General features: G+C 40.8%; 1 protein-coding gene across 1 annotated transcript in view; it reads right to left on the bottom strand.

Moving 5' to 3' along the window:
• Window positions 1-25,147, bottom strand: part of LOC126427981 (uncharacterized) — a 724,905-nt gene that overhangs the window by 163,180 nt on the left and 536,578 nt on the right. The window contains exons 13-16 of the mRNA XM_050089866.1: window positions 24,571-24,854; window positions 19,268-19,490; window positions 10,152-10,396; window positions 4,665-4,966 (exon numbers count right to left, since the gene is read on the bottom strand). Coding sequence (XP_049945823.1) covers window positions 4,665-4,966; window positions 10,152-10,396; window positions 19,268-19,490; window positions 24,571-24,854 — 1,054 coding nt within the window. The remainder of the gene's footprint in view (window positions 1-4,664; window positions 4,967-10,151; window positions 10,397-19,267; window positions 19,491-24,570; window positions 24,855-25,147) is intronic.

Genomic DNA, 25,147 nt, shown 5'->3' with positions numbered 1-25,147 from the left:
CTTGTAACAGCTACTTCATTTACTCTTATAGTGCGACCAGTTTCGAAATACCAAATTTAATTTTCAAGTGCATCTGTGCGAATCATTAATGCCTTTTGAAACTAGTAGCTAGTTTTGTAGAGTTGCTCAAGTAGTAATTGAACATGACAGCATATATGGAAATCTGATACTGCATTTGCTTCACCATCATTTATTAGAGCCAGCACAATGTAAACATATGCTCTGTGTGTGGTTTACAGAATGTGGATGTAGATGTAGAAATGGCTGAGTCACATATGTGATGTTGTAAAAGGTTCCGATGATTTGTACAGGCACACTTGAAGATGAACCCTGACATAACCAAACTGGTCATGAGATAGAAAGAGTAAAGTACACGGTGGAGCAGAGGAAACGCATGTTTTTTGAGCCGCTAGTATGTGGCGACGAGAGGGGGTATTTACCTTCAATGAATGTTGGCAGACTGACCATAAGACAGTTTCAGTCGCTACGGAGTGTTGGAGCATAGAGCACTGTGTGTTCGTTCTCGAGCAGTACTTTAGAAACAATGATTCTGTAGTCACAGTGCAACGTCTTTTCGTCAAAATTTTAGAGATGGAATTTGAGGTGCAGTGCCTGATTGAAATACTGTACCCCGATGGGTTGCAGCGTTTAGAAGTATTGATCTGTGATGAAAAAGAAACCACCTGGTCTTCCCCGTTCAGTTCGTACTCCGGAAAATGTAGACCGAGTGAGAACGGCAGTTCCTGCTAGTCCGAAATGATCGGCTAGACGACAGGCTGTAGTGCTGTGTACATCACGTCTTACGTGATAATCTCAAGTTTCATCCGCACAAGATAATGATCATCCAGCAGCTTAGTGAAGAGGATTTTGTGCAGCGCAGAGAGTTTTGTCGCATAATGGACAAAATTTTTACGGAAGATGCAGATGCTTCAGTCGTCATGAGTGATGAAGCACATTTTCATGTAAACGGTTATGTCAATGTTCAAAATTGTCGGTATATTACAACAAAGACCTCTCCACAGTTTAAAAGTTACAGTGTGGTGCTGCATTTCAAAGATGGGGATTGTTGGACCCCCCCTTTTTTTTTAAGAGGACGGAACTCCAGTTACTGTGACATCAGCGTGCTACGTTAAAATGTTAAAACAACTTTCTTTGTCCATAACTTGAAAGGTGTGAAGTGAACATGAGAGAAATATGGTTTGAGCAGGAGGGTGCCACAGCTCACATGGCAAGAGCATCCATGAGCATCCATGGAAGTGGTGCGAGAAATGTTCCCAGGACATGTTATTTTGAGATATAGTGATGTTTACTGGCTTCCTTGCTCACCCGATTTGTCGATATACGACTTCTTTTTGTGGGGATATTTAAAATCTAAAGTCTACATGAACAAGTCTCACACAATCGATGACCTGAAGAATTCCATTCGTCAGGAAATTGAAGCCGTGCCAAATGAAGTGTTGGAGAGAGCCAACTTTTGGGGAGAGGGTCCAAATTTGTGTCCAGCAAGAAGGACGTCATCTCCAAGACATTATTTTTTGAACCTAATTAAAGTATGTACATTTCAAAACTGCATCAAAAAATCTATTACTTAATGCTTGTTTTTATTACTTTTACCAAACCGTGTCTCTGTCATTCACTAGTGAAAAACGCGTTTCCTCTGCTCCATCCTGTATCTGTTACAAGAAAATCAAGTTCTTGGACTTCAGAATTCGCGTCTGTGAACCAAGCACAATATTTTTAACAATATGGAGATAAGTAAGTGAAGAACTTCTACTCGAAAGTAAATTGTTTGCACTGGAAACTGATCTAATGTTTCAGAAGAAGATTTTGAAAATGAACACATCAGTTACAGAAATTTTCATAGCAGAAGTAACAATGTGCATCCAATACACGCAATGTGAAGAATACTGTTTTGAATGCAAGCATCGCATTTTGTTCGGATGAAATGATAATGTCAAGGTATGTAACACTTACTACATCCATTTCTCAAAAGTTATGAAGAAAAACAACCTCCTCAAGCCTTGTTCTGATTAAGAGGCATATTATGAATTCACCTCATTTAAACTGTTGGAACAAAACCTCAGGATCTATTTCTAACAGCAGATGCAGCAATAAACAGCACTCAAATTACTGCAAAAGCTGACATCCACTTTCACAAACTGTACGCAATTGACCCTATGAAACATTGCCAATCTGTGTTCAGCTGTTCCAAAGCAATTGCTATTGTGAGTGTCAGACAAATGCATGAGCTGCACATCAGCAGTTACCTATTAAGCTGTCTGAAGTTTCAAGGCTCTCTTACACTTCCCTTACTCTCACAATCATGTTACCACATTCACTGACATGTGTAACCCAACATATGAAGACAGGAGAATGCAATCACAATTAAAACACTAACAAGAATCACAATGGGTTCTCAATACTGATCTTTACACACAATGAAAATACATAGCAATGGTTCATTAATATTCACTACACTGTTAATAAACAATTTGTTTATCACTAGAATTTAAGATGAAACATAAATTGTATCCGTGATGATTTTTGCTTTATGGGGAGTAGACAGTGGTGTGAGGCATGTTTTTGACCCTATCATCCCACCTCCTAATGCTGGAAACATCAGTGGCTATAAAGACTAAGATAGTAGTTTCATACTTAAGCTCTGCAGGCCTAACTGTTCACACTTATCCACACAATGGTCACCAAGTTGTGGTGCCATGTGTTATGTAGCTTGTGGTGGGGAAGATCTGGCACTGTTTGCTTTACTTAGCACTGAGGCCTACAACTTGTCAATTTCAATCCTCCTCCTCTTCTGTTAAAAATATTTCTGAGTTTTTGAATTTCTATTACCTACATCCTAGCATGGTAATGACTGAACTTCAATAAAACCATAGTACAGGAGAAACAAATTTGGTGGATCCCTCGACCCAATGCACAATCTGTTACTTCCAATTCATCCACACTGCCCAGACAACAATTCCTCTTTTGCTCTTTGAGCTGGACGTTATTGATTAGTTTTGTAGTACGAACACACGTCGTACACGAACACACGTCAGCGCTACTCCGCAGCAGTCTGATGGCATCATGACCCAATACATATAAACAGTTTGGCTTGCTGAGCTGTTTTTAAGTGTGAAACTGTTATCCGAGTCTTTATAGCCGATGACGACGACGATGATGATGATGATCTCTCCAGCATTATCAGATGAAACATTAGCCACAGAATATTACTGCAGAAGTTGGAACATTATGGAGTAAGGGGAGTAGCTTACAATTGGTTCGCCTCCTACTTTAAGAACAGAAAGCAGAAGGTAATCCTCCGCAATATTGAGAGTGGTAATGATGTTCAGTCCCAATGGGGCACTGTTAAATGGGGCGTTCCCCAAGGGTCGGTGCTGGGGCCACTGCTGTTTCTTATTTATGTAAATGATATGCCTTCTAGTATTACAGGTGATTCAAAAATATTTCTGTTTGCTGATGACACCACCTTGGTAGTGAAGGATCTTGTGTGTAATATTGAAACATTATCAAATAATGTAGTTCATGATATAAGTTCGTGGCTTGTGGAAAATAATTTGATGCTAAATCACAGTAAGACTCAGTTTTTACAGTTTCTAACCCACAATTCAACAAGAACTGACATTTTAATCAGACAGAATGGGCATGTTATAAGCGAGACGGAACAGTTCAAGTTCCTAGGCGTACGGATAGATAGTAAGCTGTTGGGGAAAGCCCATGTTCAGGATCTTGTTCAGAAACTAAATGCCGCTTTATTTACCATTAGAACAGTATCTGAAATAAGTGACATTTCAACACGAAAAGTAGTATACTTCGCATATTTCATACGCTTATGTCATATGGTATTATTTTTTGGGGTAATTCTTCTGATTCAAAAAGGGTATTTTTGGCTCAAAAACGGGCTGTTCGAGCTATGTATGGTGTAAGTTCGAAAACCTCTTGTCGACCCCTATTCAGTAGTCTGGGAATTTTGACATTGCCCTCACAGTATGTATTTTCTTTAATGTCGTTTGTTGTTAGCAATATTAGCTTATTCCCAAGAGTTAGCAGCTGTCACTCAGTTAATACTAGGCAGAAATCAAATCTGCATGTGGAATGCACTTCCTTGACTCTTGTGCAGAAAGGAGTGCAGTATTCTGCTGCATCCATTTTCAATAAGCTACCACAAGAACTCAAAAATCTTAGCAGTAGCCCAAACACTTTTAAGTCTAAACTGAAGAGTTTCCTCATGGCTCACTCCTTCTATTCTGTCGAGGAGCTCCTGGAAGAGCTAAAAAATTAAGCAAATTCCAGTGTTACATTCTTGATTTTCTTTATTTAAACTAACGACTTGTCGCCTGAATATGTTTCTTATATTTCATTTTATCTGTTTCTACAATCGTGTTATAATTTCATGTATTGACTCGTTCCATGACCATGGAGACTTCTCCTAAATGTGGTCCCACGGAGGGGGGGGGGGGGGGGGGGGGGGGGGGGGGGGGGGGGGGGGGGGGGGGGGGGGACAACAACAACCTTTGACCACGGCCTAATACTCGGGAAACACAAATTAATAAGGACATAAATACCAACTGTGAAAGTCAGCATCATACAAACTATTCTCACAGTAATTTTGTGGAAGGATTGCGCTTATAACTAGAACTACTTACCGCGCACTTGTAAGAGGAAGGTCTGCTGTCGTGACAGGTGCTCTGGCCGTGACTTGGGGGGTACGGCTCTGTGTCATTCGAGAGTTCTGGAGTGGGCAATCCATTTCTCGCTGTAGTACTGACGTCTGCAACGTACTCGCAGCGGACCGTCGTCGTCGATACGGTGGCGACAGTATTACTTGTAGATGACCGGTCGAACCGTTCGCTCGAGACCGAAGACGTTGCCGCACGTAGAGAGGAATAGCCACTACGAATCTCCGGTGAAGCAGAATCGCTGCGCCTAGGTTCAGTCTGAATCTCTCCTGTACAAGGCAGAAGGGTGTGTCATACATTAGATGATACACACGTACCAATAGAAGGCAAATCTGCGATCAGTATTTCTACTTCACTGCCTTCGTGACTCTGCATCTATCACAGAGCAAACTTATAAAATAAATATATATTAAGTTTGCAATGCAAGTTCAAGTCATGAGGAGGCTTTACTGATTTGTCTGAGCAGGTTCTCCAAGGCCATTTCAACTAGAAGGTTTCAGTAACCAAAATAATTCAAACATGTTGCCTCACTTCGACTGTCTCCAAAACTTACTGTCACTCTCATTTTACTGACAGCAGCGAAAGTATTTTACTGTTAACAGTATTTACAGCAACTAGTCACTACACAAGTTTTGGAATTCACTACATTTTCCGTTTTAGTTTAGTGTATTCCCACGTATCATACGTCCCTTTCTCAATTTCACCTGGAACATGTATATTTATCAATGAGGAAAATAAATTCTTGGTATAAAGCCACACTCATTAAGAACTTTGCAAATATTGCCGTTCTGAATGCCTAATAATTTTTTATTGTTCCATTTAAATGATTTGACCCTGCCATCATTTGACCCAAACCTATAATTTCCTAAATAAAACTCTGTGTTGTTATACAGTAAATCCTATGCTAAAGCAATTTTTAACTGGCCTTGTTCTTGCTTTAGCATAGTACTTATTGTACAATTATACTGATCTTTATTTCAGAACATCCAAGTTTGTGTCCAACAATGGCAGCAATCTAAATGTATTACATGAAATAAAGTAAAAAATAAAAATCATTAAGCAAACAAGACAGCTTTTTACTGTAGCACACACAACAAATAAGAGTCATACTCTTACTTGATCCTGCTTCCTTGCAATTTTATCATTCTTCTTTTTAGTTTAATGAGTACATACTCCTACTGCGGAATATACCCAAATCAATGGGAAGAATGAAGGAGTCACACAATGGGAAGAATGAAGGAGTCACACCTCACTTGCAAAGAAAGGTGATATCCTTGTGTAGTAAGCCAGATCGTCAGAAGTACCTTTTGCAAAAAAATCACCAAGTCAAAACTCTCCAGACCAAAATACTGTGATGTTTTCTTTTTTTTCCAACAGGGTTTGCAGAATGCTTGTTCTTTCATATTTGTCATTGCAGCCATTGACACATATCTATTCTATAGAGTATAAAATGTAAATTGTCAGAGAAGGCTATCCACTAACATCCATCACCATTCCACTTTCAGTGCAAGAGAAGTAAATTATATTTCTGCCACACATTTCACTTAGTATGGCAGCAGACACCACATGTGTATAAACATCAATGTTCTCAGAACTGTTGTGATAAATACAGAGTGCGTTCCATAAGTAATGCGACCAATTTTTTTCCGACGCAACGGTACACCACAGCGTGTTGTAACCGGCTGGGCTAAGTGGAGGGCGGGGGGGAGGGCGCGTTAGCTTCAAAACACTTTTAGTCTCATTCGGCTGCGAGCTGCCGGAGAGTCAAGACGTGCGTTTCCGTCAACCCCGTTTTGAGTTTATGTAACACAGCACAATGGATCATTCTGTAGAGCAACAGTACGCTATCAAATTTTGCGTTAAACTTGGGAAGTCCGCCACCGAAACGTTTCCAGTACTTCAGCATGCCTTTGGGAATGATTGTTTGTCCAAATCACAAGCTTTCCGATGGAACAAGTCTTTCATGGAGGGCCGAGAGGAGATCACCGACAAACCGCGCAGTGGGCGGCCATCAACCGCAAGAGTCGACGAAAATGTGACGCATGTGCGCGATTGTTTGAACTCTGACAGGCGGCTGAGCCTTCAATTGATAGCACAAACTCTAAACATGTCAAAAACAACAGTTTCCGCATTGTGACCGAAGATTTGAACATGAGAAAGGTGTGTGCCAAACTCGTCGCAAAAGTGTTGACTGACAAACACAAGCACATGCGAGTGCTTCGGTGCCGAGAAATGTTGGAAATGTGTGAAAATGATTGTCATTTTTTAAACTCAGTTATCACTGGTGATGAGTCGTGGATTTTTGTGTACGGCCCTGAGACAAAAAGGCAAAATTCAGAGTGGCACACCCCACTGTCGCCCCGTCCAAGATGGCATGCATGAGCAAGTCCAGGATCAAAACCGTGCTCATTGTCTTCTTTGACGTCAGAGGCATTGTCCACCACGAATTTGTACCTACTGGGACTACAGTGAACTCAGCTTTCTACTTGGAAGTGCTCAAAAGACTGAAAAGGAGGGTATCGCACTGCCGAAGCGACATCGAGGACACGTGGAAAGTTCACCACGACAACGCGCCAAGTCACAGCGCCTTCATTGTCAATGACTTCCTGGCCGGAACCAAGACCCCATTGGTTCCCCAGCCTCCCTACAGTCCTGACCTGGCTCCCGCTGACTTTTTTGCTTGTTTCCTCAGTTAAAAGGAGTCATGAAAGGAAAACATTGGGACACGATTGAAAGCATCCAGGCTCATGTTACATCATCTCTAAAGGACATTCCCAAAAGGCATTCCAGGATGCCTTCCAGGCATGGAAACACTGCCTCCAGAACTCTATCGAAGCAAGAGGTTCTATTTTGAAAATTTTTGATTATTTGTACGAATATATTCAGTAAATGATTTTTTATTATTTTGTCGCATTACTTATGGAACACACCTCGTATGACTCTGGTTGCCCTTTGGTTTGAGTCAACAGTTCGTTGTTTCACTGTAGCAAGTTACCAGAATGGGTATCTAAAATGATAACTTTATGCAGTAACAATAAGTGTTCCACGCAGAGGTACAAGAACATTTTCCACGCTTCAATATTTCAGCTACTCCCCCCCCCCCCCCCCCCCCCCCCCCTCCACCGACTGTGGAGTTGATGAGAATCACATTCTAAAATGTGAATAAATCAGTTTCTTTACCCTACAGACCTGTAAACTGGAAAAAAAAGAAGGAACATGACATCGCGCTGTTTGTCCAAAGCACGGAGAATGAGAATGGATGGCAGCATTTAAAACAGAAATTTACAGAGCAAGGCTGAAAATAAACTACAAGACTAAAATTATGTGTAAACAACATACAATAAAGAAAATCATACAAATTAACAAGGGAGTTATGGACATAGTTGTTTTTATGTTTATAGCAGGTGAAAACAATGATGGCAGAGACAGAAAAAATGTAAACAAATGAGTAGGAATGGCACGGAGTATTTTGGTAAAGCAAATAGTGTTTCCAAAGCTAACCCTTCAGTATCTCTGAAAAGGAAAATTAGCAATTAGTGTGGATTATCAGTTCTGACTTAAGGCAAAGAGACATGGACTTCTAATGCAAAAAAATTATCTAAAAACAGAGAGTTGTTCAGGCTCATGAAGAGGTGAATGTTTGGAATTAGTAAGTGAACAGATGGTAGTTCTCATCTTATTTCATAAAATCCGGTAAAGACCGAGATACAAACGTAATGGAAGGTGGGTAGATGGCACTAGAAAACACAATGAAGCAACATGGATGTGTATTGCTAAAGACTATAATCCAAGGATATGTTGTGGGGAGCCCTTTATCCAGTGGTGCATGTGGAATTAGGTGGTTGTTGGTGATGAAGATATCCCATGATAAAAATGCATGCAAGGAGTTTGTAAGTCACCTTATATGCATTTCACATCCAGAAACAGCAGCACATAACCAACTACCCAATGATGTAAAGAATTCCATGGCTAATAAAGTTAACTTTTAACACAAACCGAAATAATATCTGAATGTGTAATAAAAATTTGTGTGTATGTTTGTGTGTGTGTGTGTGTGTGTGTGTGTGTGTGTGTGTGTGTGTGTGTGACAGAGAGAGAGAGAGAGAGAGAGAGAGAGAGAGAGAGAGAGAAAATCGAACACAGTGAAGTGTAAATCACAGTATATAAAAAAAGAAAAAATTGTGACTTCAGACAGTCGTACAAATGGTCAACATGTTGCCATATTTTTCACTGAAAAAGTGCACAAGGTCTACCCTGAAAGGAATGTCCCCAATTCTGTAGTCTTTGCATTCAGGATAGTTGGTGTGTGTTAGCTTCCCAACAGAACCAAACCTAGTTTCCTTCGAGCTCCCTGAGTGCCAGAATGTATACCTATGTGAACCTCTGGTTTGGTGTTCCAGTTCCGTCAACACGCAGCATTCACTTGAACAATGTTACATAATCAAATTCCGCACAAATCCTGGGAAGTCCACTGCCGAAATGTTTCCAATGAGTGAGCATGCATTTGGGACTGAATGTATGTTAAACAGCATGTGTTTCAGTGACACAAAGCGTTTTTCACTGGTCAATATGATGCCAACAACAAAACTTGCACTGGACAGCCTTCAACATCAGAAGGCGAAGATTGTGGTTCGTGTGTCTGAATTTTTGAACACAGCCTTTGACATCAGAAGGTGAAGATTGTGGTTCGCGTATCCGAATTTTTGAACACAGTGGTCATCTGATACTTCAGAGTCTGAAGATACCCAATGCTGTTGTCTACGAGACTGTAGCTGCACAATTGCAGATGAAGAAAGTGTGCAAATTTTATACCAAAGACACTGCTTGACGACTGCAAGTCCAACAGAGTACACATTTCCAAAAAACTTCTGGAACTGGTGGTACCGAGTAGAAATGATGCTATCGTTTTGGACCCTGTTCTAATGCGAGATGACACGTGGATTTTTGAATACGGGCACGAGACAATGACACACAGCTCCGACTGGCACATCTCGCAGACACCACACTCCCAGAAGACACGCACAACCAGAACTGATAACGCCGACCGAGCCCCGCTACAGTCCTGATCTCGTTCCGGAACACTTTTATTGTTTTCCCCAGCTCAAGGCGCCCTCAAAAGCACACCATCAAGACACCAACAATTAGAATGATGTTGTTACGTGTGCACTAAAGGACACTCCAACCTGGAGCTCCCAGAATGCCTACATCACCTGGAAATATCGCTGGAAAAAATGTATTGATGCAGGAGGATTCTATTTTGAATAATTTTGATGCAGTCGACTGTGCTCACGATAAATTAAGTTTTTACGGACCCAGGGACATTACTTTGACAAATCTTGTATTATATTTTGTAATACTGATACCTGCCACATCACAGCAAGAGATTGCAATTATCATCCAGGGATCAGGACAAAGACTGAACTAAATTGTACATACTCTAGAGAGTGTGCTCACCTGCAGCGCTCAGTGGCCGGACCCCTCTCGATTCCTCGGAGCTCAGCCTGGCGGCATGTGGCAGCGAGTGCGAGCGCCTCTCCCTGCTGCCGGTGGACCCCCTGTCCTCCTCGGGCACGGTGCCCGGGCACAGTCCACGGTGGCGCAGCAGCCGAGCTGTCGACGGAGGGACCCTCGACCCCAGCATGGCGCGTTCGAACACCGAGTCCGAATGAGTGCTCGTCACAGAATCCTTACTCTCGGATCTGCAAAACATAATTGTGACACTGGTTTTCCTCTCTCAGTATACTGAATAACAAGGTACTTTATGTGCAATACATTGTGCACTCTAATCTGCAGTATTTTTGATTTTTCAGCTACGGTAAGATTATTCTGCCACAATAAATCAACACTTTCTGATCTGTGTTCGTCAGGTATCTCACAGCCTTCAGTTCAACACAAATGTGATCTGCAGAGATATAACACGAACTTTTATGGCAACTACTGTCTCCTGGCACCAACAAATATGTTCTATTCGAATTATATTAATTTTTCTGGTTTCTGTGTTGTTTTTGGGGAGGGAACAGAGAGAAAATATTACATTACTTTAATGGGAAACCATTTAGTGGACTATTTACTTCTGTCAAGAATGTGATACATAATCAAAATTTTGTGCTTAAATCTTTTCTCTTCCCATTTCAGTATATGCTATACTACGTGTAAGTATTTGTTCCAATGCATATATTACTTTTATTATTAGTCCTGTTACTTGGACAATTACTAAAAAAAGAAGCCTTTGTTTGTACTTTTACAGTAGATGCATTACATAGCACAGGCTAATGACATACTTTTGTTTGTAGTTAGTGACGGCTCTAAGGACTGTGAGACTTTAACATCTGAGGTCATCAGTCCATAGACTTATAACTACTTAAACCTAATTAACCTAAGGACATCACACACATCTGTGCCCGAGGCAGGATTCGAATCTGCGACCGAGCGAGGTGGCGCAGTGGTAGCACACTGGACTTGCATTTGGGAGGACGACGGTTCAATCCCGCGTCCAGCCATCCTGATTTAGGTTTTCCGCGATTTCCCTAAATCGCTCCAGGCAAATGCTGGGATGGTTCCTTTGAAAGGGCACAGCCGACTTCCTTCCCCATCCTTCCCTAATCCGATGAGACCGATGACCTCGCTGTTTGGTCTCTTCCCCCAAACAATTCATCCAATCCAAAGATGGAGAACTCGACCGAACTCGAATCTGCGACCGTAGCAGCAGTGCGGTTGCAGACTGAAGTACCTACAAACGCTCGGCCACAGCGGCCGGCTGTAGTTTGTGAGATAAATACAGTGGTATGTGTGTGAAGTGACAAGCAATTATATGCCATTTCATGTATATTAATACTTAAATCATCAGGACTGCATACAATTAATGTATAAATGGCTTTCTTTTATTCGATGATGCTCCCTTAAAGGCCTGAACTATGTAATTTTCAATACTTGACACTATAGTAACAGTATTTATGTTTTGATGCAACATGTTAATTGTCACTTAGTTACATGGATGTAATTCATAATAAGATACTATGTATCATATATGTGTTGCACTCTCCTTTTTTTTTACATTATATGATGTAACTACTGTATGGCCAAGTGTTTGTAGGATTCTAATTATGTACACTCACCATGGTAATCCTGCCAGTGTTCAAAGCCAAAAGATAGCACAAAATTCTTGATTTGGTAGGGCAAGGTTTTAGCACATGATTTTAAAAATCGCTCAATAAATCACTTACATAATAAAATGTTTTACACAAAACGCCCATTTTTAAAACAATTAAAATAAAATAGAAGTAACAATATTAATTAGGATAGATTATTAGTCATAACATTGAGGAAGTGCTGAACAGCAGACAGGCATATTTAAAAGTAGACTGTTGGATATTTTTAGCTAAAAATAGCTAAAACAATATTAATAAAAAATAAGAAATGCATAAAAATATCCAATTGTCTACTTTTAAAAGAGCCTGTCTGTTGTTCAACTTTTCCTCTGTGTGATGAATAGTAATCTATCCCAATTCATACTGTTACTCCATCCCAGACTTACCAATGTTTGAAAACAGAAGGATGAAAGAAACACCCTCTTCCTTGACTCACATACGTAACATCAAACTACTCCTTTTGTTACGGTTTTTTGCAGTCGCTTCCAATATTACTGCCTCCCACTTGTAAAGGAAGGATAACAACAGAGGAGATGCGTTCTTTTTATCATTAAAGATAAGGACTAAATATCCACCAGCAACCTATTTAATGACATTAAACAAATCATATACAATATTTAATTTTCTAACAGAAATGTTATTTGCTAGCACATGCTGTTACTTTGCTCAGAAAAATTGACCATATATACCTATGAAATAGGGTAGTTGATTTAACTTGCTAAACCTGCCTTCTTGCCTCCTAGTGAACTGAAGTGCCACTCTTCAAAATACACACAATATTGCAACAAAATCACAATTCCAGTCTGCTTGCTTGTTGTACCAACTGCTCAACTTGAAAAGTTAATGACCAAGTCAATGTTGTATAGTAGCACACTTTCTTATGTTTCCAGGCTACAAATCTTTGGTATGGTAGTTCAAAGATAGTGCTTATTCACAGTATACCAGTAGAAGAGTTCACTTGCTTATTCCTTGTCTCATGCACTCTTCTTTGGCGCACATACATAACATTAAACTCTTCCATTTGGCTGAAGAGGTTAAGATAATAAAACCAATAATGTTTCATCAGTATAATTCATAAGTAACACATACTCCAATATCCATTCTCGAATATACTAGTTGACACTAAGTCATGTTTCCAAATAACAACACTTTTTAGATGTGTGTATGTACAAAGTAACTATGCTAAAAGGGGAAAAACTGCAAGAAATGACATCTGAGAAGATGTTGTTGTTGTTGTGGTCTTCAGTCCTGAGACTGGTTTGATGCAGCTCTCCATGCTACTCTATCCTGTGCAAGCTTTTTCATCTCCCAGTACCTACTGCAACCTACATCCTTCTGAATCTGCTTAGTGTATTCATCTCTTGGTCTCCCTCTACGATTTTTACCCTCCACGCTGCCCTCCAATACTAAATTGGTGATCCCTTGATGCCTCAGAACATGTCCTACCAACCGATCCCTTCTTCTGGTCAAGTTGTGCCACAAACTTCTCTTCTCCCCAACCCTATTCAATACTTCCTCATTAGTTATGTGATCTACCCATCTAATCTTTAGCATTCTTCTGTAGCACCACATTTCGAAAGCTTCTATTCTCTTCTTGTCCAAACTATTTATCGTCCATGTTTCACTTCCATACATGGCTACACTCCATACGAATACTTTCAGAAATGACTTCCTGACACTTAAATCAATACTGGATGTTAACAAATTTCTCTTCTTCAGAAACGCTTTCCTTGCCATTGCCAGCCTACATTTTATATCCTCTCTACTTCGACCATCATCAGTTATTTTGCTCCCCAAATAGCAAAACTCCTTTACTACTTTAAGTGTCTCATTTCCTAATCTAATTCCCTCAGCATCACCCGACTTAATTAGACTACATTCCATTATCCTTGTTTTGCTTTTGTTGATGTTCATCTTATATCCTCCTTTCAAGACACTGTCCATTCCATTCAACTGCTCTTCCAAGTCCTTTGCTGTCTCTGACAGAATTACAATGTCATCCGCGAACCTCAAAGTTTTTATTTCTTCTCCATGAATTTTAATACCTACTCCGAATTTTTCTTTTGTTTCCTTTACTGCTTGCTCAATATACAGATTGAACAACATCGGGGAGAGGCTACAACCCTGTCTCACTCCCTTCCCAACCACTGCTTCCCTTTCATGTCTCTCGACTCTTATAACTGCCATCTGGTTTCTGTACAAATTGTAAATAGCCTTTCGCTCCCTGTATTTTACCCCTGCCACCTTTAGAATTTGAAAGAGAGTATTACAGTCAACATTGTCAAAAGCTTTCTCTAAATCTACAAATGCTAGAAACGTAGGTTTGCCTTTCCTTAATCTTTCTTCTAAGATAAGTCGTAAGGTCAGTATTGCCTCACGTGTTCCAGTGTTTCTACGGAATCCAAACTGATCTTCCCCGAGGTTGGCTTCTACTAGTTTTTCCATTCGTCTGTAAAGAATTCGTGTTAGTATTTTGCAGCTGTGACTTATTAAGCTGATAGTTCGGTAATTTTCACATCTGTCAACACCTGCTTTCTTTGGGATTGGAATTATTATATTCTTCTTGAAGTCTGAGGGTATTTCGCCTGTCTCATACATCTTCCTCACCAGATGGTAGAGTTTTGTCAGGACTGGCTCTCCCACGGCCGTCAGTAGTTCCAATGGAATATTGTCTACTCCGGGGGCCTTGTTTCGACTCACGTCTTTCAGTGCTCTGTCAAACTCTTCACGCAGTATCATATCTCCCATTTCATCTTCATCTACATCCTCTTCCATTTCCATAATATTGTCCTCAAGTACATCGCCCTTGTATAGACCCTCTATATACTCCTTCCACCTTTCTGCTTTCCCTTCTTTGCTTAGAACTGGGTTTCCATCTGAGCTCTTGATATTCATACAAGTCGTTCTCTTATCTCCAAAGGTCTCTTTAATTTTCCTGTAGGCGGTATCTATCCTACCCCTAGTGAGATAGGCCTCTACATCCTTACATTTGTCCTCTAGCCATCCCTGCTTAGCCATTTTGCACTTCCTGTCGATCTCATTTTTGAGACGTTTGTATTCCATTTTGCCTGTTTCACTTACTGCATTTTTATATTTTCTCCTTTCATCAATTAAATTCAATATTTCTTCTGTTACCCAAGGATTTCTACTAGCCCTCGTCTTTTTACCTACTTGATCCTCTGCTGCTGTCACTACTTCATCCCTCAAAGCTACCCATTCTTCTTCTACTGTATTTAATTCCCCCATTCCTGTCAATTGCTCCCTTATGCTCTCCCTGAATCTCTGTACAACCTCTGGTTCTTTTAGTTTATCCAGTTCCCATCTCCTTAAATTCCCACCTTTTTGCAGTTTCTTCAGTTTTAATCTACAGGTCATAACCAATAGATTGTGGTCAGAGTCCACATCTGCCCCTGGAAATGTCTTACAATTTAAAACCTGGTTCCTAAATCTCTGTCTTACCATTATATAATCTATCTGATACCTTTTAGTATCTCCAGGGTTCTTCCATGTATACAACCTTCTTTCATGATTCTTAAACCAAGTGTTAGTTATGATTATGTTGTGCTCTGTGCAAAATTCTACCAGGCGGCTTCCTCTTTCATTTCTGTCCCCCAATCCATATTCACCTACTATGTTTCCTTCTCTCCCTTTTCCTACACTCGAATTCCAGTCACCCATGACTATTAAATTTTCGTCTCCCTTCACAATCTGAATAATTTCTTTTATTTCATCATACATTTCTTCAATTTCTTCGTCATCTGCAGAGCTAGTTGGCATATAAACTTGTACTACTGTAGTAGGTGTGGGCTTCGTATCTATCTTGGCCACAATAATGCGTTCACTATGCTGTTTGTAGTAGCTTACCCGCATTCCTATTTTCCTATTCATTATTAAACCTACTCCTGCATTACCCCTATTTGATTTTGTGTTTATAACCCTGTAGTCACCTGACCAGAAGTCTTGTTCCTCCTGCCACCGAACTTCACTAATTCCCACTATATCTAACTTCAACCTATCCATTTCCCTTTTTAAATTTTCTAACCTACCTGCCCGATTAAGGGATCTGACATTCCACGCTCCGATCCGTAGAACGCCAGTTTTCTTTCTGCTGATAACGACATCCTCTTGAGTAGTCCCCGCCCGGAGATCCGAATGGGGGACTATTTTACCTCCGGAATATTTTACCCAAGAGGACGCCATCATCATGTAATCATACAGTAAAGCTGCATGCCCTCGGGAAAAATTACGGCTGTAGTTTCCCCTTGCTTTCAGCCGTTCGCAGTACCAGCACAGCAAGGCCGTTTTGGTTATTGTTACAAGGCCAGATCAGTCAATCATCCAGACTGTTGCCCTTGCAACTACTGAAAAGGCTGCTGCCCCTCTTCAGGAACCACACGTTTGTCTGGCCTCTCAACAGATACCCCTCCGTTGCGGTTGCACCTACGGTACAGCTATCTGTATCGCTGAGGCACGCAAGCCTCCCCACCAACGGCAAGGTCCATGGTTCATGGAGAGGATCTGAGAAGATAAGGAACCAAAAAGGTGAAGCTGACATATCACCATAAATGCTTTCTGAGACAAGCACACCTACTTGAAGGTCGAGACAAAGGATTGTTGGAAGTGTAGATTTCAATGATTGAAAGCACACATGAGAAAACACCAGGCATCATGCTGTACTGTACATGTGTGATGAATTAATAAATACTCTGTAGCATAAACACCATGCATTTCCAGCCACATGTCCACATGACCTTTTTGCTCCTCATCGTCTAAGGCGATTGTTTCTCGCAGTTTGTCCCCATTCAGCAAACTCACACTGTGTATATACACATCTGAAAAATTCTGCACTTTGGAAACATATTTGAGTATCAGTTGTGAGTCAGATTGCTATCTGACCAGTTCTTCAACACAAATAAGTACAAGTTTCTGGACTGTTACAAGCAACACTTACTCACTCTTACTTATAGACAATGACAAACAGATAAAAAGCAGCCACATGAATGCCAGCTAATTATCAGTTACAATGAATAACCTCATTGTTACACTTTCTGATGCATGTTCCATCCTAAGTGGATCATTGCACCCGTATTCTGAATTTTGTTTTAACTCCAGATGAGACCTTGGGAAAGTGCCAACCCTTTTGATCAACAAAACACCAACAAAAGATCAACTCAACTACTAGGCAGTTTCTACTGCTCGAATTTAATGCCTCGACTATCTCAGCTTGACTCCAATCTATAGTTGTCATTTAATAGTCTATGTAATTACTATTTTGTCACTGTTCATAAGATAAATGTGTACTTAAAATAAATATCACATGACTAATGAAAATTTATGCCGCACCAACAATGAAACCTGTATTTCCCACCATTCACGATCAGTTGCCTTAACCGTTACCCTGTCTCAGCACACCTCCAAGCCAGACGCAAACTTTCACTACCACTGATGTTTCCTCCAATTACTGCTGAACAAACACAGCCTTTCTCCATTCTGGAATACAATCTATAGAGGAATGAACAAGACTGGGATCACAGTTTTCCCAGTCATAACGGAAATGTACCAATTAAATTGAATTTACTGAAAAGAAATGTGTGGAAATGATGACAAACTGAACAAAATGCAGTGACACACAACGGCATCAGTTAAGACTCACTAAATGCTGAACTCTGAGGTAATGGAAACGTTGGGGTTGATTAAATTTCACGTCATCGCATTTCATCGATTCCATCTTCATTTTTTACAAGATCTGTTCCTCCATTTCCCACGTAGGAGAACCTCCACTGTAGTGTTTGAAAGTAATACGAGGAAACATCAGCGACAATGGAAGTTTGGGTGAAGGCTGGACGAATGCACACATAGTCTAATGATTAAGATGACTGCTCACAATAGGCAGGAAATACAGGTTTCACTCATGGTCTGGTGCAAATTTTCATTAGGTATAACGCATTTATGACACTGGATCAATAACTAGCCTTGCCATGGCTTTGGGATGCTCAAAAACTGGTGTGAATATTGTTTTCCTTTACGTGCTAATGTGCTTCACGCATCGGTCCGCTGAAGGTGACTGGTCATTTTTCCTTCATTTTACATACTGCTCCAACCAGGAATTTCCATTATTGTCACACACTGGAGTTGGCATATTTCAGTGTACTTCAATGACATTATTTCATGTTACTGCATTTGACTGAATCATCTCATCAAATCCATCCATTTCATGTCAGTGAATTCAATATAAGATACTCAGAAAGCAATAATGTGGTAGACATTATTTAGCAATGGACCTGAAGGGGTAATGACTAAACCTGCAATTGCAAATGAGAACGAGGCAACACGGCAATCAGATTTTTGTAAGTATTTATATCTACGGTAAGCGAAGTTTAGAACTCAAATGTCAGTCAACCAAAGCAGTACATTGCAACTCCAAATTCTTCGAGAAAATCAACTTGGAAGTTTACCAAAAATCTCTAATTCACTAAATTTACAACAATTTTTCAATGGGCCACATGGCTCTGTGGGACAATGCTTGCCTGGTACATGCCAATGCATGCTCTACACCCATTTCCATGAAGTGTAAAAGAGAAGAGTGATGGATAACCCTACGTCTATATTGGCAAGGAATGATGCTCAGAACTAAAAATAATATAGTGATTTAATATTTAGGAGAACACAACTGTCATGTGGTTTTGTTACGTAATTAGGACGTGGAGAGGAAATTGAGGGCACCACATCTTTCGAATCAGGGGCAGTGTTTGCATTAACTGCACGAGGTGAAGTATCTACACGAGCATTTGTGTTTATCCCCAGGACGGAGTAACGTGGCAAGCCCAGAGCACATGCCCCCAGACTGGCGATGCTTTGAACTATTCGTGAAGAAACAACAGAAGATTGTGAAATTTTATTCATGTCAGTCTTATGTCAGATGTAAAGACTATAAGATAAGAGATGTTCCTGTATCAAGCATGTGTTGTAAGTAAGAAATTAGTGTATTGTTATCAACAAGTCTACGAAGAAGGCCTTTGAAGTAAACGTTCAGATAAATTTCCAAGAACTTGATGTTATATTAAAGCATCTTCCTACCAGCATTATTGGGTTGGGTTGAGGTTGTTTGCAGGAGGAGACGAAACAGCGAAGTCATCGATCTCATCTGAGTAGGGAAGGATGGGAAAGGAAGTCGACCGTGACCTTTCAAAGGAACCATCCCGGCATTTGCCTGGAGGGATTTAGGAAAATCAGGGAAAACCTAATTCGGGATGGCCGGACGCTGGATTGAGCCGTCGTCCTATCGGCATTATTCCAGATGGCAAAGGAAAAGAAATCCAAGAAATTTATGCAGCCACGGTCCGGAGCATCATTAAACAAAATACTATACAGTAACAATAGGTCAGCTGTGAACTGACATGCAGTATCGGACAGGAGCCTGACCTGCTGACAGAGTGCTGCTGGTGGTAGAAGCTGCTGGCTCGGTGGCCGCTCCTCGTCAGGCGGTCCGCCCCGCTGTCCGAGTGGAACGAGCGCGCGCCGGTGGGCGGGGGCGACGTGCTGGGTTCGATGTTATCGCACGTCTCGGCCAGCGTCTGGTCCAGTTCCTGCTCCAGTGCCCTCTGCTTGCGGATGTACAGGCTGGGCAGTTGCGGGAGGCCCATCCCTGTAAAAAAGGCACAGCAAAGTTAGTACAACCCACGTACAGTGTAGCCACTCGCCAAATAGGCTGCATTAGGTCAGTGCACTTCAACCGACAGTTTTCCACTGAGCAGAGCCATCTAAAAAGTGTACGTATTTTCCTTCATATATCAAGAAAACAAACACAAATCTTAGTAAATCAAACAATGGAAAATCTGGGATGGAATGTAACAAAGATTTCGATTACTTCTGGTCGTGCCCTGAAATGAGAAATGTCCTGCCCACTATCCTTCCCACCCCTCCTACCGTGGTATTCCGCCGTCCACCAAACCTACACAATATCCTCGTCCACCCTTACACAACTCCTGCTGCCAATCCCTTACCTCGTGGCTCATACCCCTATAATAGACCTAGATGCAAGACCTGTCCCATACATCCTCCCACCACCACCTACTCCAGGCCAGTCACTAACATCACCTATCCCATCAACGGCAGGGCTACCTATGAAACCAGTCATGTGGTCTACAAGCTAAGCTGCAACCACTGTGCTGCATTCCATGTAGGCATGACAACCAACAAGATGTCTGTCTGCACGAATGGCCACCGACAAACTGTGGCCGAGAAACACTCTGCGAAACATATCCTACATTTCAATGACTGCTTCACACCCTGTGCCATACGGATCCTTCCCACCAACACCAGCTTTAATGAATTGCGCAGGTGGGAACTTTCCCTGCAACACATCCTACGTTCCCATAACCCTCCTGGCCTGAACCTTCGTCAGTCACTGTCCTCACCCATCCAGCCCCTTTCCTGTTCCCATTCCAGCACTACACAGCCGTCATTCCACCACCACACCAAGTCTTTTTATTTCTCTCTTTTTCCACTACTCCCCCCACCCAACCTTTACCCTGCCCTCAGTCTACCCTGCAGCACTTCACTGTCTGCCATCCCCACCACACTACCCCTCCCTGCTCCAGCCTCCTCCTTACCCCTACCCAGTCGGCACTCCCATCATGTACTGGTGTCGCTGCTCATAGTGTGGTTTCAGTTGCCTGAGACTGCGGACAGTATGGGAGATGTTAGTGAGGAGCAAGGAGAGTCTTTCCACTAGGTCATTAAATTGATGGAAAAATGCTACCAAAGCTGCTGGAACACCAACATAAAGGGGGACTACTGTTGGTCACATCACCGAGAAGTTCATCAAGCGACTCATCGTAGAAAAATCTACACAAGAAGCTTCAAAGAAAAAAGAGAAAGAAAATACAAACCAATTCCAGTTGACAAGCAAAACCTCTATTAACACATATCATTGTTTTAAGTAGCTTACTGTAAATACAAACCACGCTTATATTGTAACAAAGTGTTTCATTAATTTCTCCGTTTACTGTATAACATAGGATTTTTATACTATACAATAAAAAGCATTTTGTTCACAAACTGTGGATGATACAAAAAAACTAAGGCTAGATTTGGATTTAGCTCATAAAAATCTATAAGATCAGCTATCAAAGTAAAAAAGTTTTTCAAAAATTTTTTTTGTTGGCCTGTGTAATTATTCATAATCCATTTTCAGCATACAAAAATGAGAGATGATAATATTCCACCTCTTGGTGACTTTCTAACTAACTACTATTTGTGCCCTGCCGCCCACTACCAAATCCCTCACTGTGTCACGTACATATTTAAAGTTAAATGGACGTACTGGACAGGGAAAAGCATCCTGTGACCTATTGTAACAGGCAAAGTTTTCTCAGTTCACTATCAACACATATCTTACAGAATAAGTCAAACTTGATCAGTTAATGTATGCCTAGGACAGGATATGACAAGCCAGTGAGGAATACTTCAGTACTAGGATATGGACAGATATGAGCAGGAAAGAGTGAATAAAGGGAAATGGGTCCAATAAAAAGTCACTTTTCTTTGGTTCTGCAGGCAAGTTCGAAACAGATACTGGAACAGCAGTACTAAGGTTGTCATCCAGGTGGTGAAATGGGAAATACTTCAGTACGTTATCAGCTTGCTTCCTTGAGGTTCCTAAGGCTAGCGTGAAAAGGAAATCCGACACGTGTTTCCCAGCCACTGAGATTACTTCAGATAAAAATCTGTCCTATGTCTCCATATTCACTTATTTTAATAATACTGACAAATCTCTCTCAGTTTCTTCCCTTTTCTATTTTTTTGATTTAATAACTCTCTTTCACTATTCATTATTATTTGTTAGAGTCTTTGTTCCTTTGTAATATAACATGGAGGGCAGTTCAAGCAGTAAATTAGTAATAGTAAATTCAGTATCATAAGATTTCATACGAGAAATGAGTGCAAATCAGAAAAAGTGCTCGAATGGTTGTCTTCTGGCAGAGAACAAGATCACAAAAATACTATGAGTACTTTAACAGACAACAACAAACATGTACATGAATTACGTCCAACTTCTTTAAAAAAAAAAAGTGTAATGTAAAAATATCCGATTAATATTAAAGGCCTAGGTTATGGATCATTACTAAAAGATGAAAAAGTAACTGAGAGGACATAATTCACTTATCACTACGACATATAATTGTTGAAACCTGTTGACACAAATAATGACGTTCCAAATGGGTTTCTTTCAACAACAACAGTAAAATAATAATAATAATAATAATAATAATAATAATAATAATAATAATAATAATAATAATAGAAGATACAATACTGTTCATGTATCATGTAATCAACTGTAAAAAATTACCTATAAGTAACTGGGCTACTTCTGAGGAAGCTAAAAGTAAAATGCAAGTCCAATTAAAATTACTTGATAGTTGATGTCTGTCACTAGCCAGAAGTGCAGAAGTATCTACTAGTGTTGGTTGGTGTTGTGTATGAAACATGTGAATTTCTTTAGCATCTTTGTGTTTGTGTATAGTTTGTCATCATGTAGTGTGTCTGTGTGTTTTTTCTTTTTTGTGTGGTTCTCTTGTTATCATGTGTGACGAAATATGAAATAAAAGGACCAGATCGAGGATTCAGGATCCAAACACATCAAGAGCAGACATGCCAACTTTCAAAAGTGAAAAATCAGGAGAATTTTAGCGGTGTACTATGTGATCCCTGATGATTAAAGTTGCAATAATTCAATAACTGCAACAATTCAATTCCAGTTGCTTTATTATTTACATGTAAATACTAAATAATGGACATACCTGAGCCTTCGGACTGTATAATTTATCATTCAACACGCTGAACAATATAAATGATGAGCTCTGCAGGTTTCTTTGGATTCACACACATTCAAATGAAGCACTCTCGAAAGAATTACAGTTCAAAATTACGATCCGAGGAAACAAATTAACGTAGATTAGATTTCTGTTTTGACATTAGCACAGTTTTTGCATGAATAAATCACTGTTAAATGATCACACGTTTTCATTTCATAATGCAACCTATATTTGCATGGCATCTTATACATCTTATATGCGTAAGACGTCTTTCCCAAATTTAAATCAATTTTATACAGGATGTACATGTTAGGCTTAGCAAATAATCTGAATAGTTTATCAGTCTGAATTTGTCTGATTACGGTAGTTACTTATTCAGCACACCCATAGCTGACTTAGCCTTCTTCAAAAACTCTGAACTAAATATCTGCTCAAAGCACTTGCCTTTTTGAACTGATTTTAAAATCAAAAATTTCTCCAAAGACTTCCTGGCAGATTAAAACTGTGTGCCCGACCGAGACTCGAACTCGGGACCTTTGCCTTTCGCTGGCAAGTGCTCTACCAACTGAGCAACCGAAGCACGACTCACGCCCGGTACTCACAGCTTTACTTCTGCCAGTACCTCGTCTCCTACCTTCCAAACTTTACAGAAGCTCTCCTGTGAACCAGGCTGTGGCTAAGGCATGTCTCCGCTATATCCTTTCTTTCGGCAGTGCCAGTTCTGCAAGGTTCGCAGGAGAGCTTCTGTAAAGTTTGGAAGGTAGGAGACGAGGTACTGGCAGAAGTAAAGCTGTGAGTACCGGGCGTGAGTCGTGCTTCGGTAGCTCAATTGGTAGAGCACTTGCCCGCGAAAGGCCAAGGTCCCGAGTTCGAGTCTCGGTCGGGCACACAGTTTTAATCTGCCAGGAAGTTTCATATCAGCGCACACTCCGCTGCAGAGTGAAAATCTCATTCTCCAAAGACGTTTCTGAAAGTATGGACCTGAACTGAGTTTTGGTGTTTGTAACTGTGCTAAAAATTCTCTCACATTTCGCATTACTATGTGGAATTGACAAAATAGCCAGCATCACCTTCGCAAGTTTATCATATTGAAGAACCCCATCAGCCGATTTCTTCTGACCTACCAACGCCCACTGAACATCAATTCTCTCTGCTGCCAAGTTGGTTTCTTCCAGCTGAAAGTTACAGAACTGAGAGAGAAGAATATCAAGTTCTGTATCTAAGTGTTCACTTTCGCTGGTCAGAATATTAGAAAATCTGTTTATGAAAAATCTAAGGTTGGAAAATGATGCTTTGCCAATTACAGAAATATTTGCATTAAAACTTCATCTTTGAATGGAAATTTGTGTATCATGTAATCATATGATGATAAGAAACATCTTCTTACAGACTTAAAGAATATAGACTTTTCCTCAGGCTTCCAAGTTGTCACCAAAGTAACATAGTAAGGGAAGTACTGAAACTGCTCTGAAAATCGGGAGATCGGTCTTCACTGTCGGGAGATCGGGAGGAAGAAGGAAAAATCGGGAGTCTCCCGCTTAAATCGGGTGAGTTGGCATGTCTGCAAGAGACAAGGAATTCGAAGTGAACCAATTGCTGTGATACTCTGGCAATGGCAAACAGTTCAGGCATGATGTTGAGAGCTCTGATTGAAAGAAACCAGTTAGAGCGTGTGAAGTGTCAGCTATCAAGTAATTTTAATTGGACTACAGTAGACTTGATTGTATGCAATACTGTAATCTCTGATGTGGAAAATATAAAGATGATGATGATGATGATGATGATGATGATGATGATGATGGTGGTGGTGGTGGTGGTGGTGATAAGAAAAAGGAGGAACTGAACTACTGGCAGAGGCACACCAGGAACTCTTCATATTTCTGAGTGAGGGTCTGCTATCATTACCTTTGGCTGTGGCATCCATGGGAAAGAGCGCCTCGTGGTGGGGGCGCGCGGCCAGCAGATTCTTGAGGGCAGCAGATGAACCCATGGAGATCATCTTGTGCTTGGAGTGTACGAGCGAGCGCAGCATCGCGACAGCGCCCAGCTCCCAGAGTGCGCGCTGGTCGCGTGCGGAGTGTGCCGAAAGGTTCCACAGGGCACCGCACGCGTTGCTCACCACTGTCAACGATGGCGACTTCAGCTGCTGCAGCAGCGTCTGCAGGCAGTTGTGCTCTCGCAAGATTTGCCTGCAAAATTAATAATTGTGAAAGTCAGCAACACCGAAGCCCACACGAATGAAGATGAGATTTAACACAATCATATAATGAGAGCAATGGTGGAAGGTCTTAACTTCCTGGCAGATTAAAAATGTGTGATCAGTACTCTAAACCAGAACATATCCTTTCACGTGCCATATTCTTACTGACAGTTCTAGCCGAGCACAATTCACAACATACCCTCACAGTTGCAATTCTCCCATTGTATGTCTGCTGAACTTCCGAACTTCACAGAAATGTGGTTAAGCTACACTACTGGCCAT

This window comes from Schistocerca serialis, chromosome 12 (genome assembly GCF_023864345.2).
Source record: "Schistocerca serialis cubense isolate TAMUIC-IGC-003099 chromosome 12, iqSchSeri2.2, whole genome shotgun sequence".
NCBI lineage: Eukaryota > Metazoa > Arthropoda > Insecta > Orthoptera > Acrididae > Schistocerca > Schistocerca serialis.
This window is presented reverse-complemented; position numbering and strand designations above follow the sequence as displayed.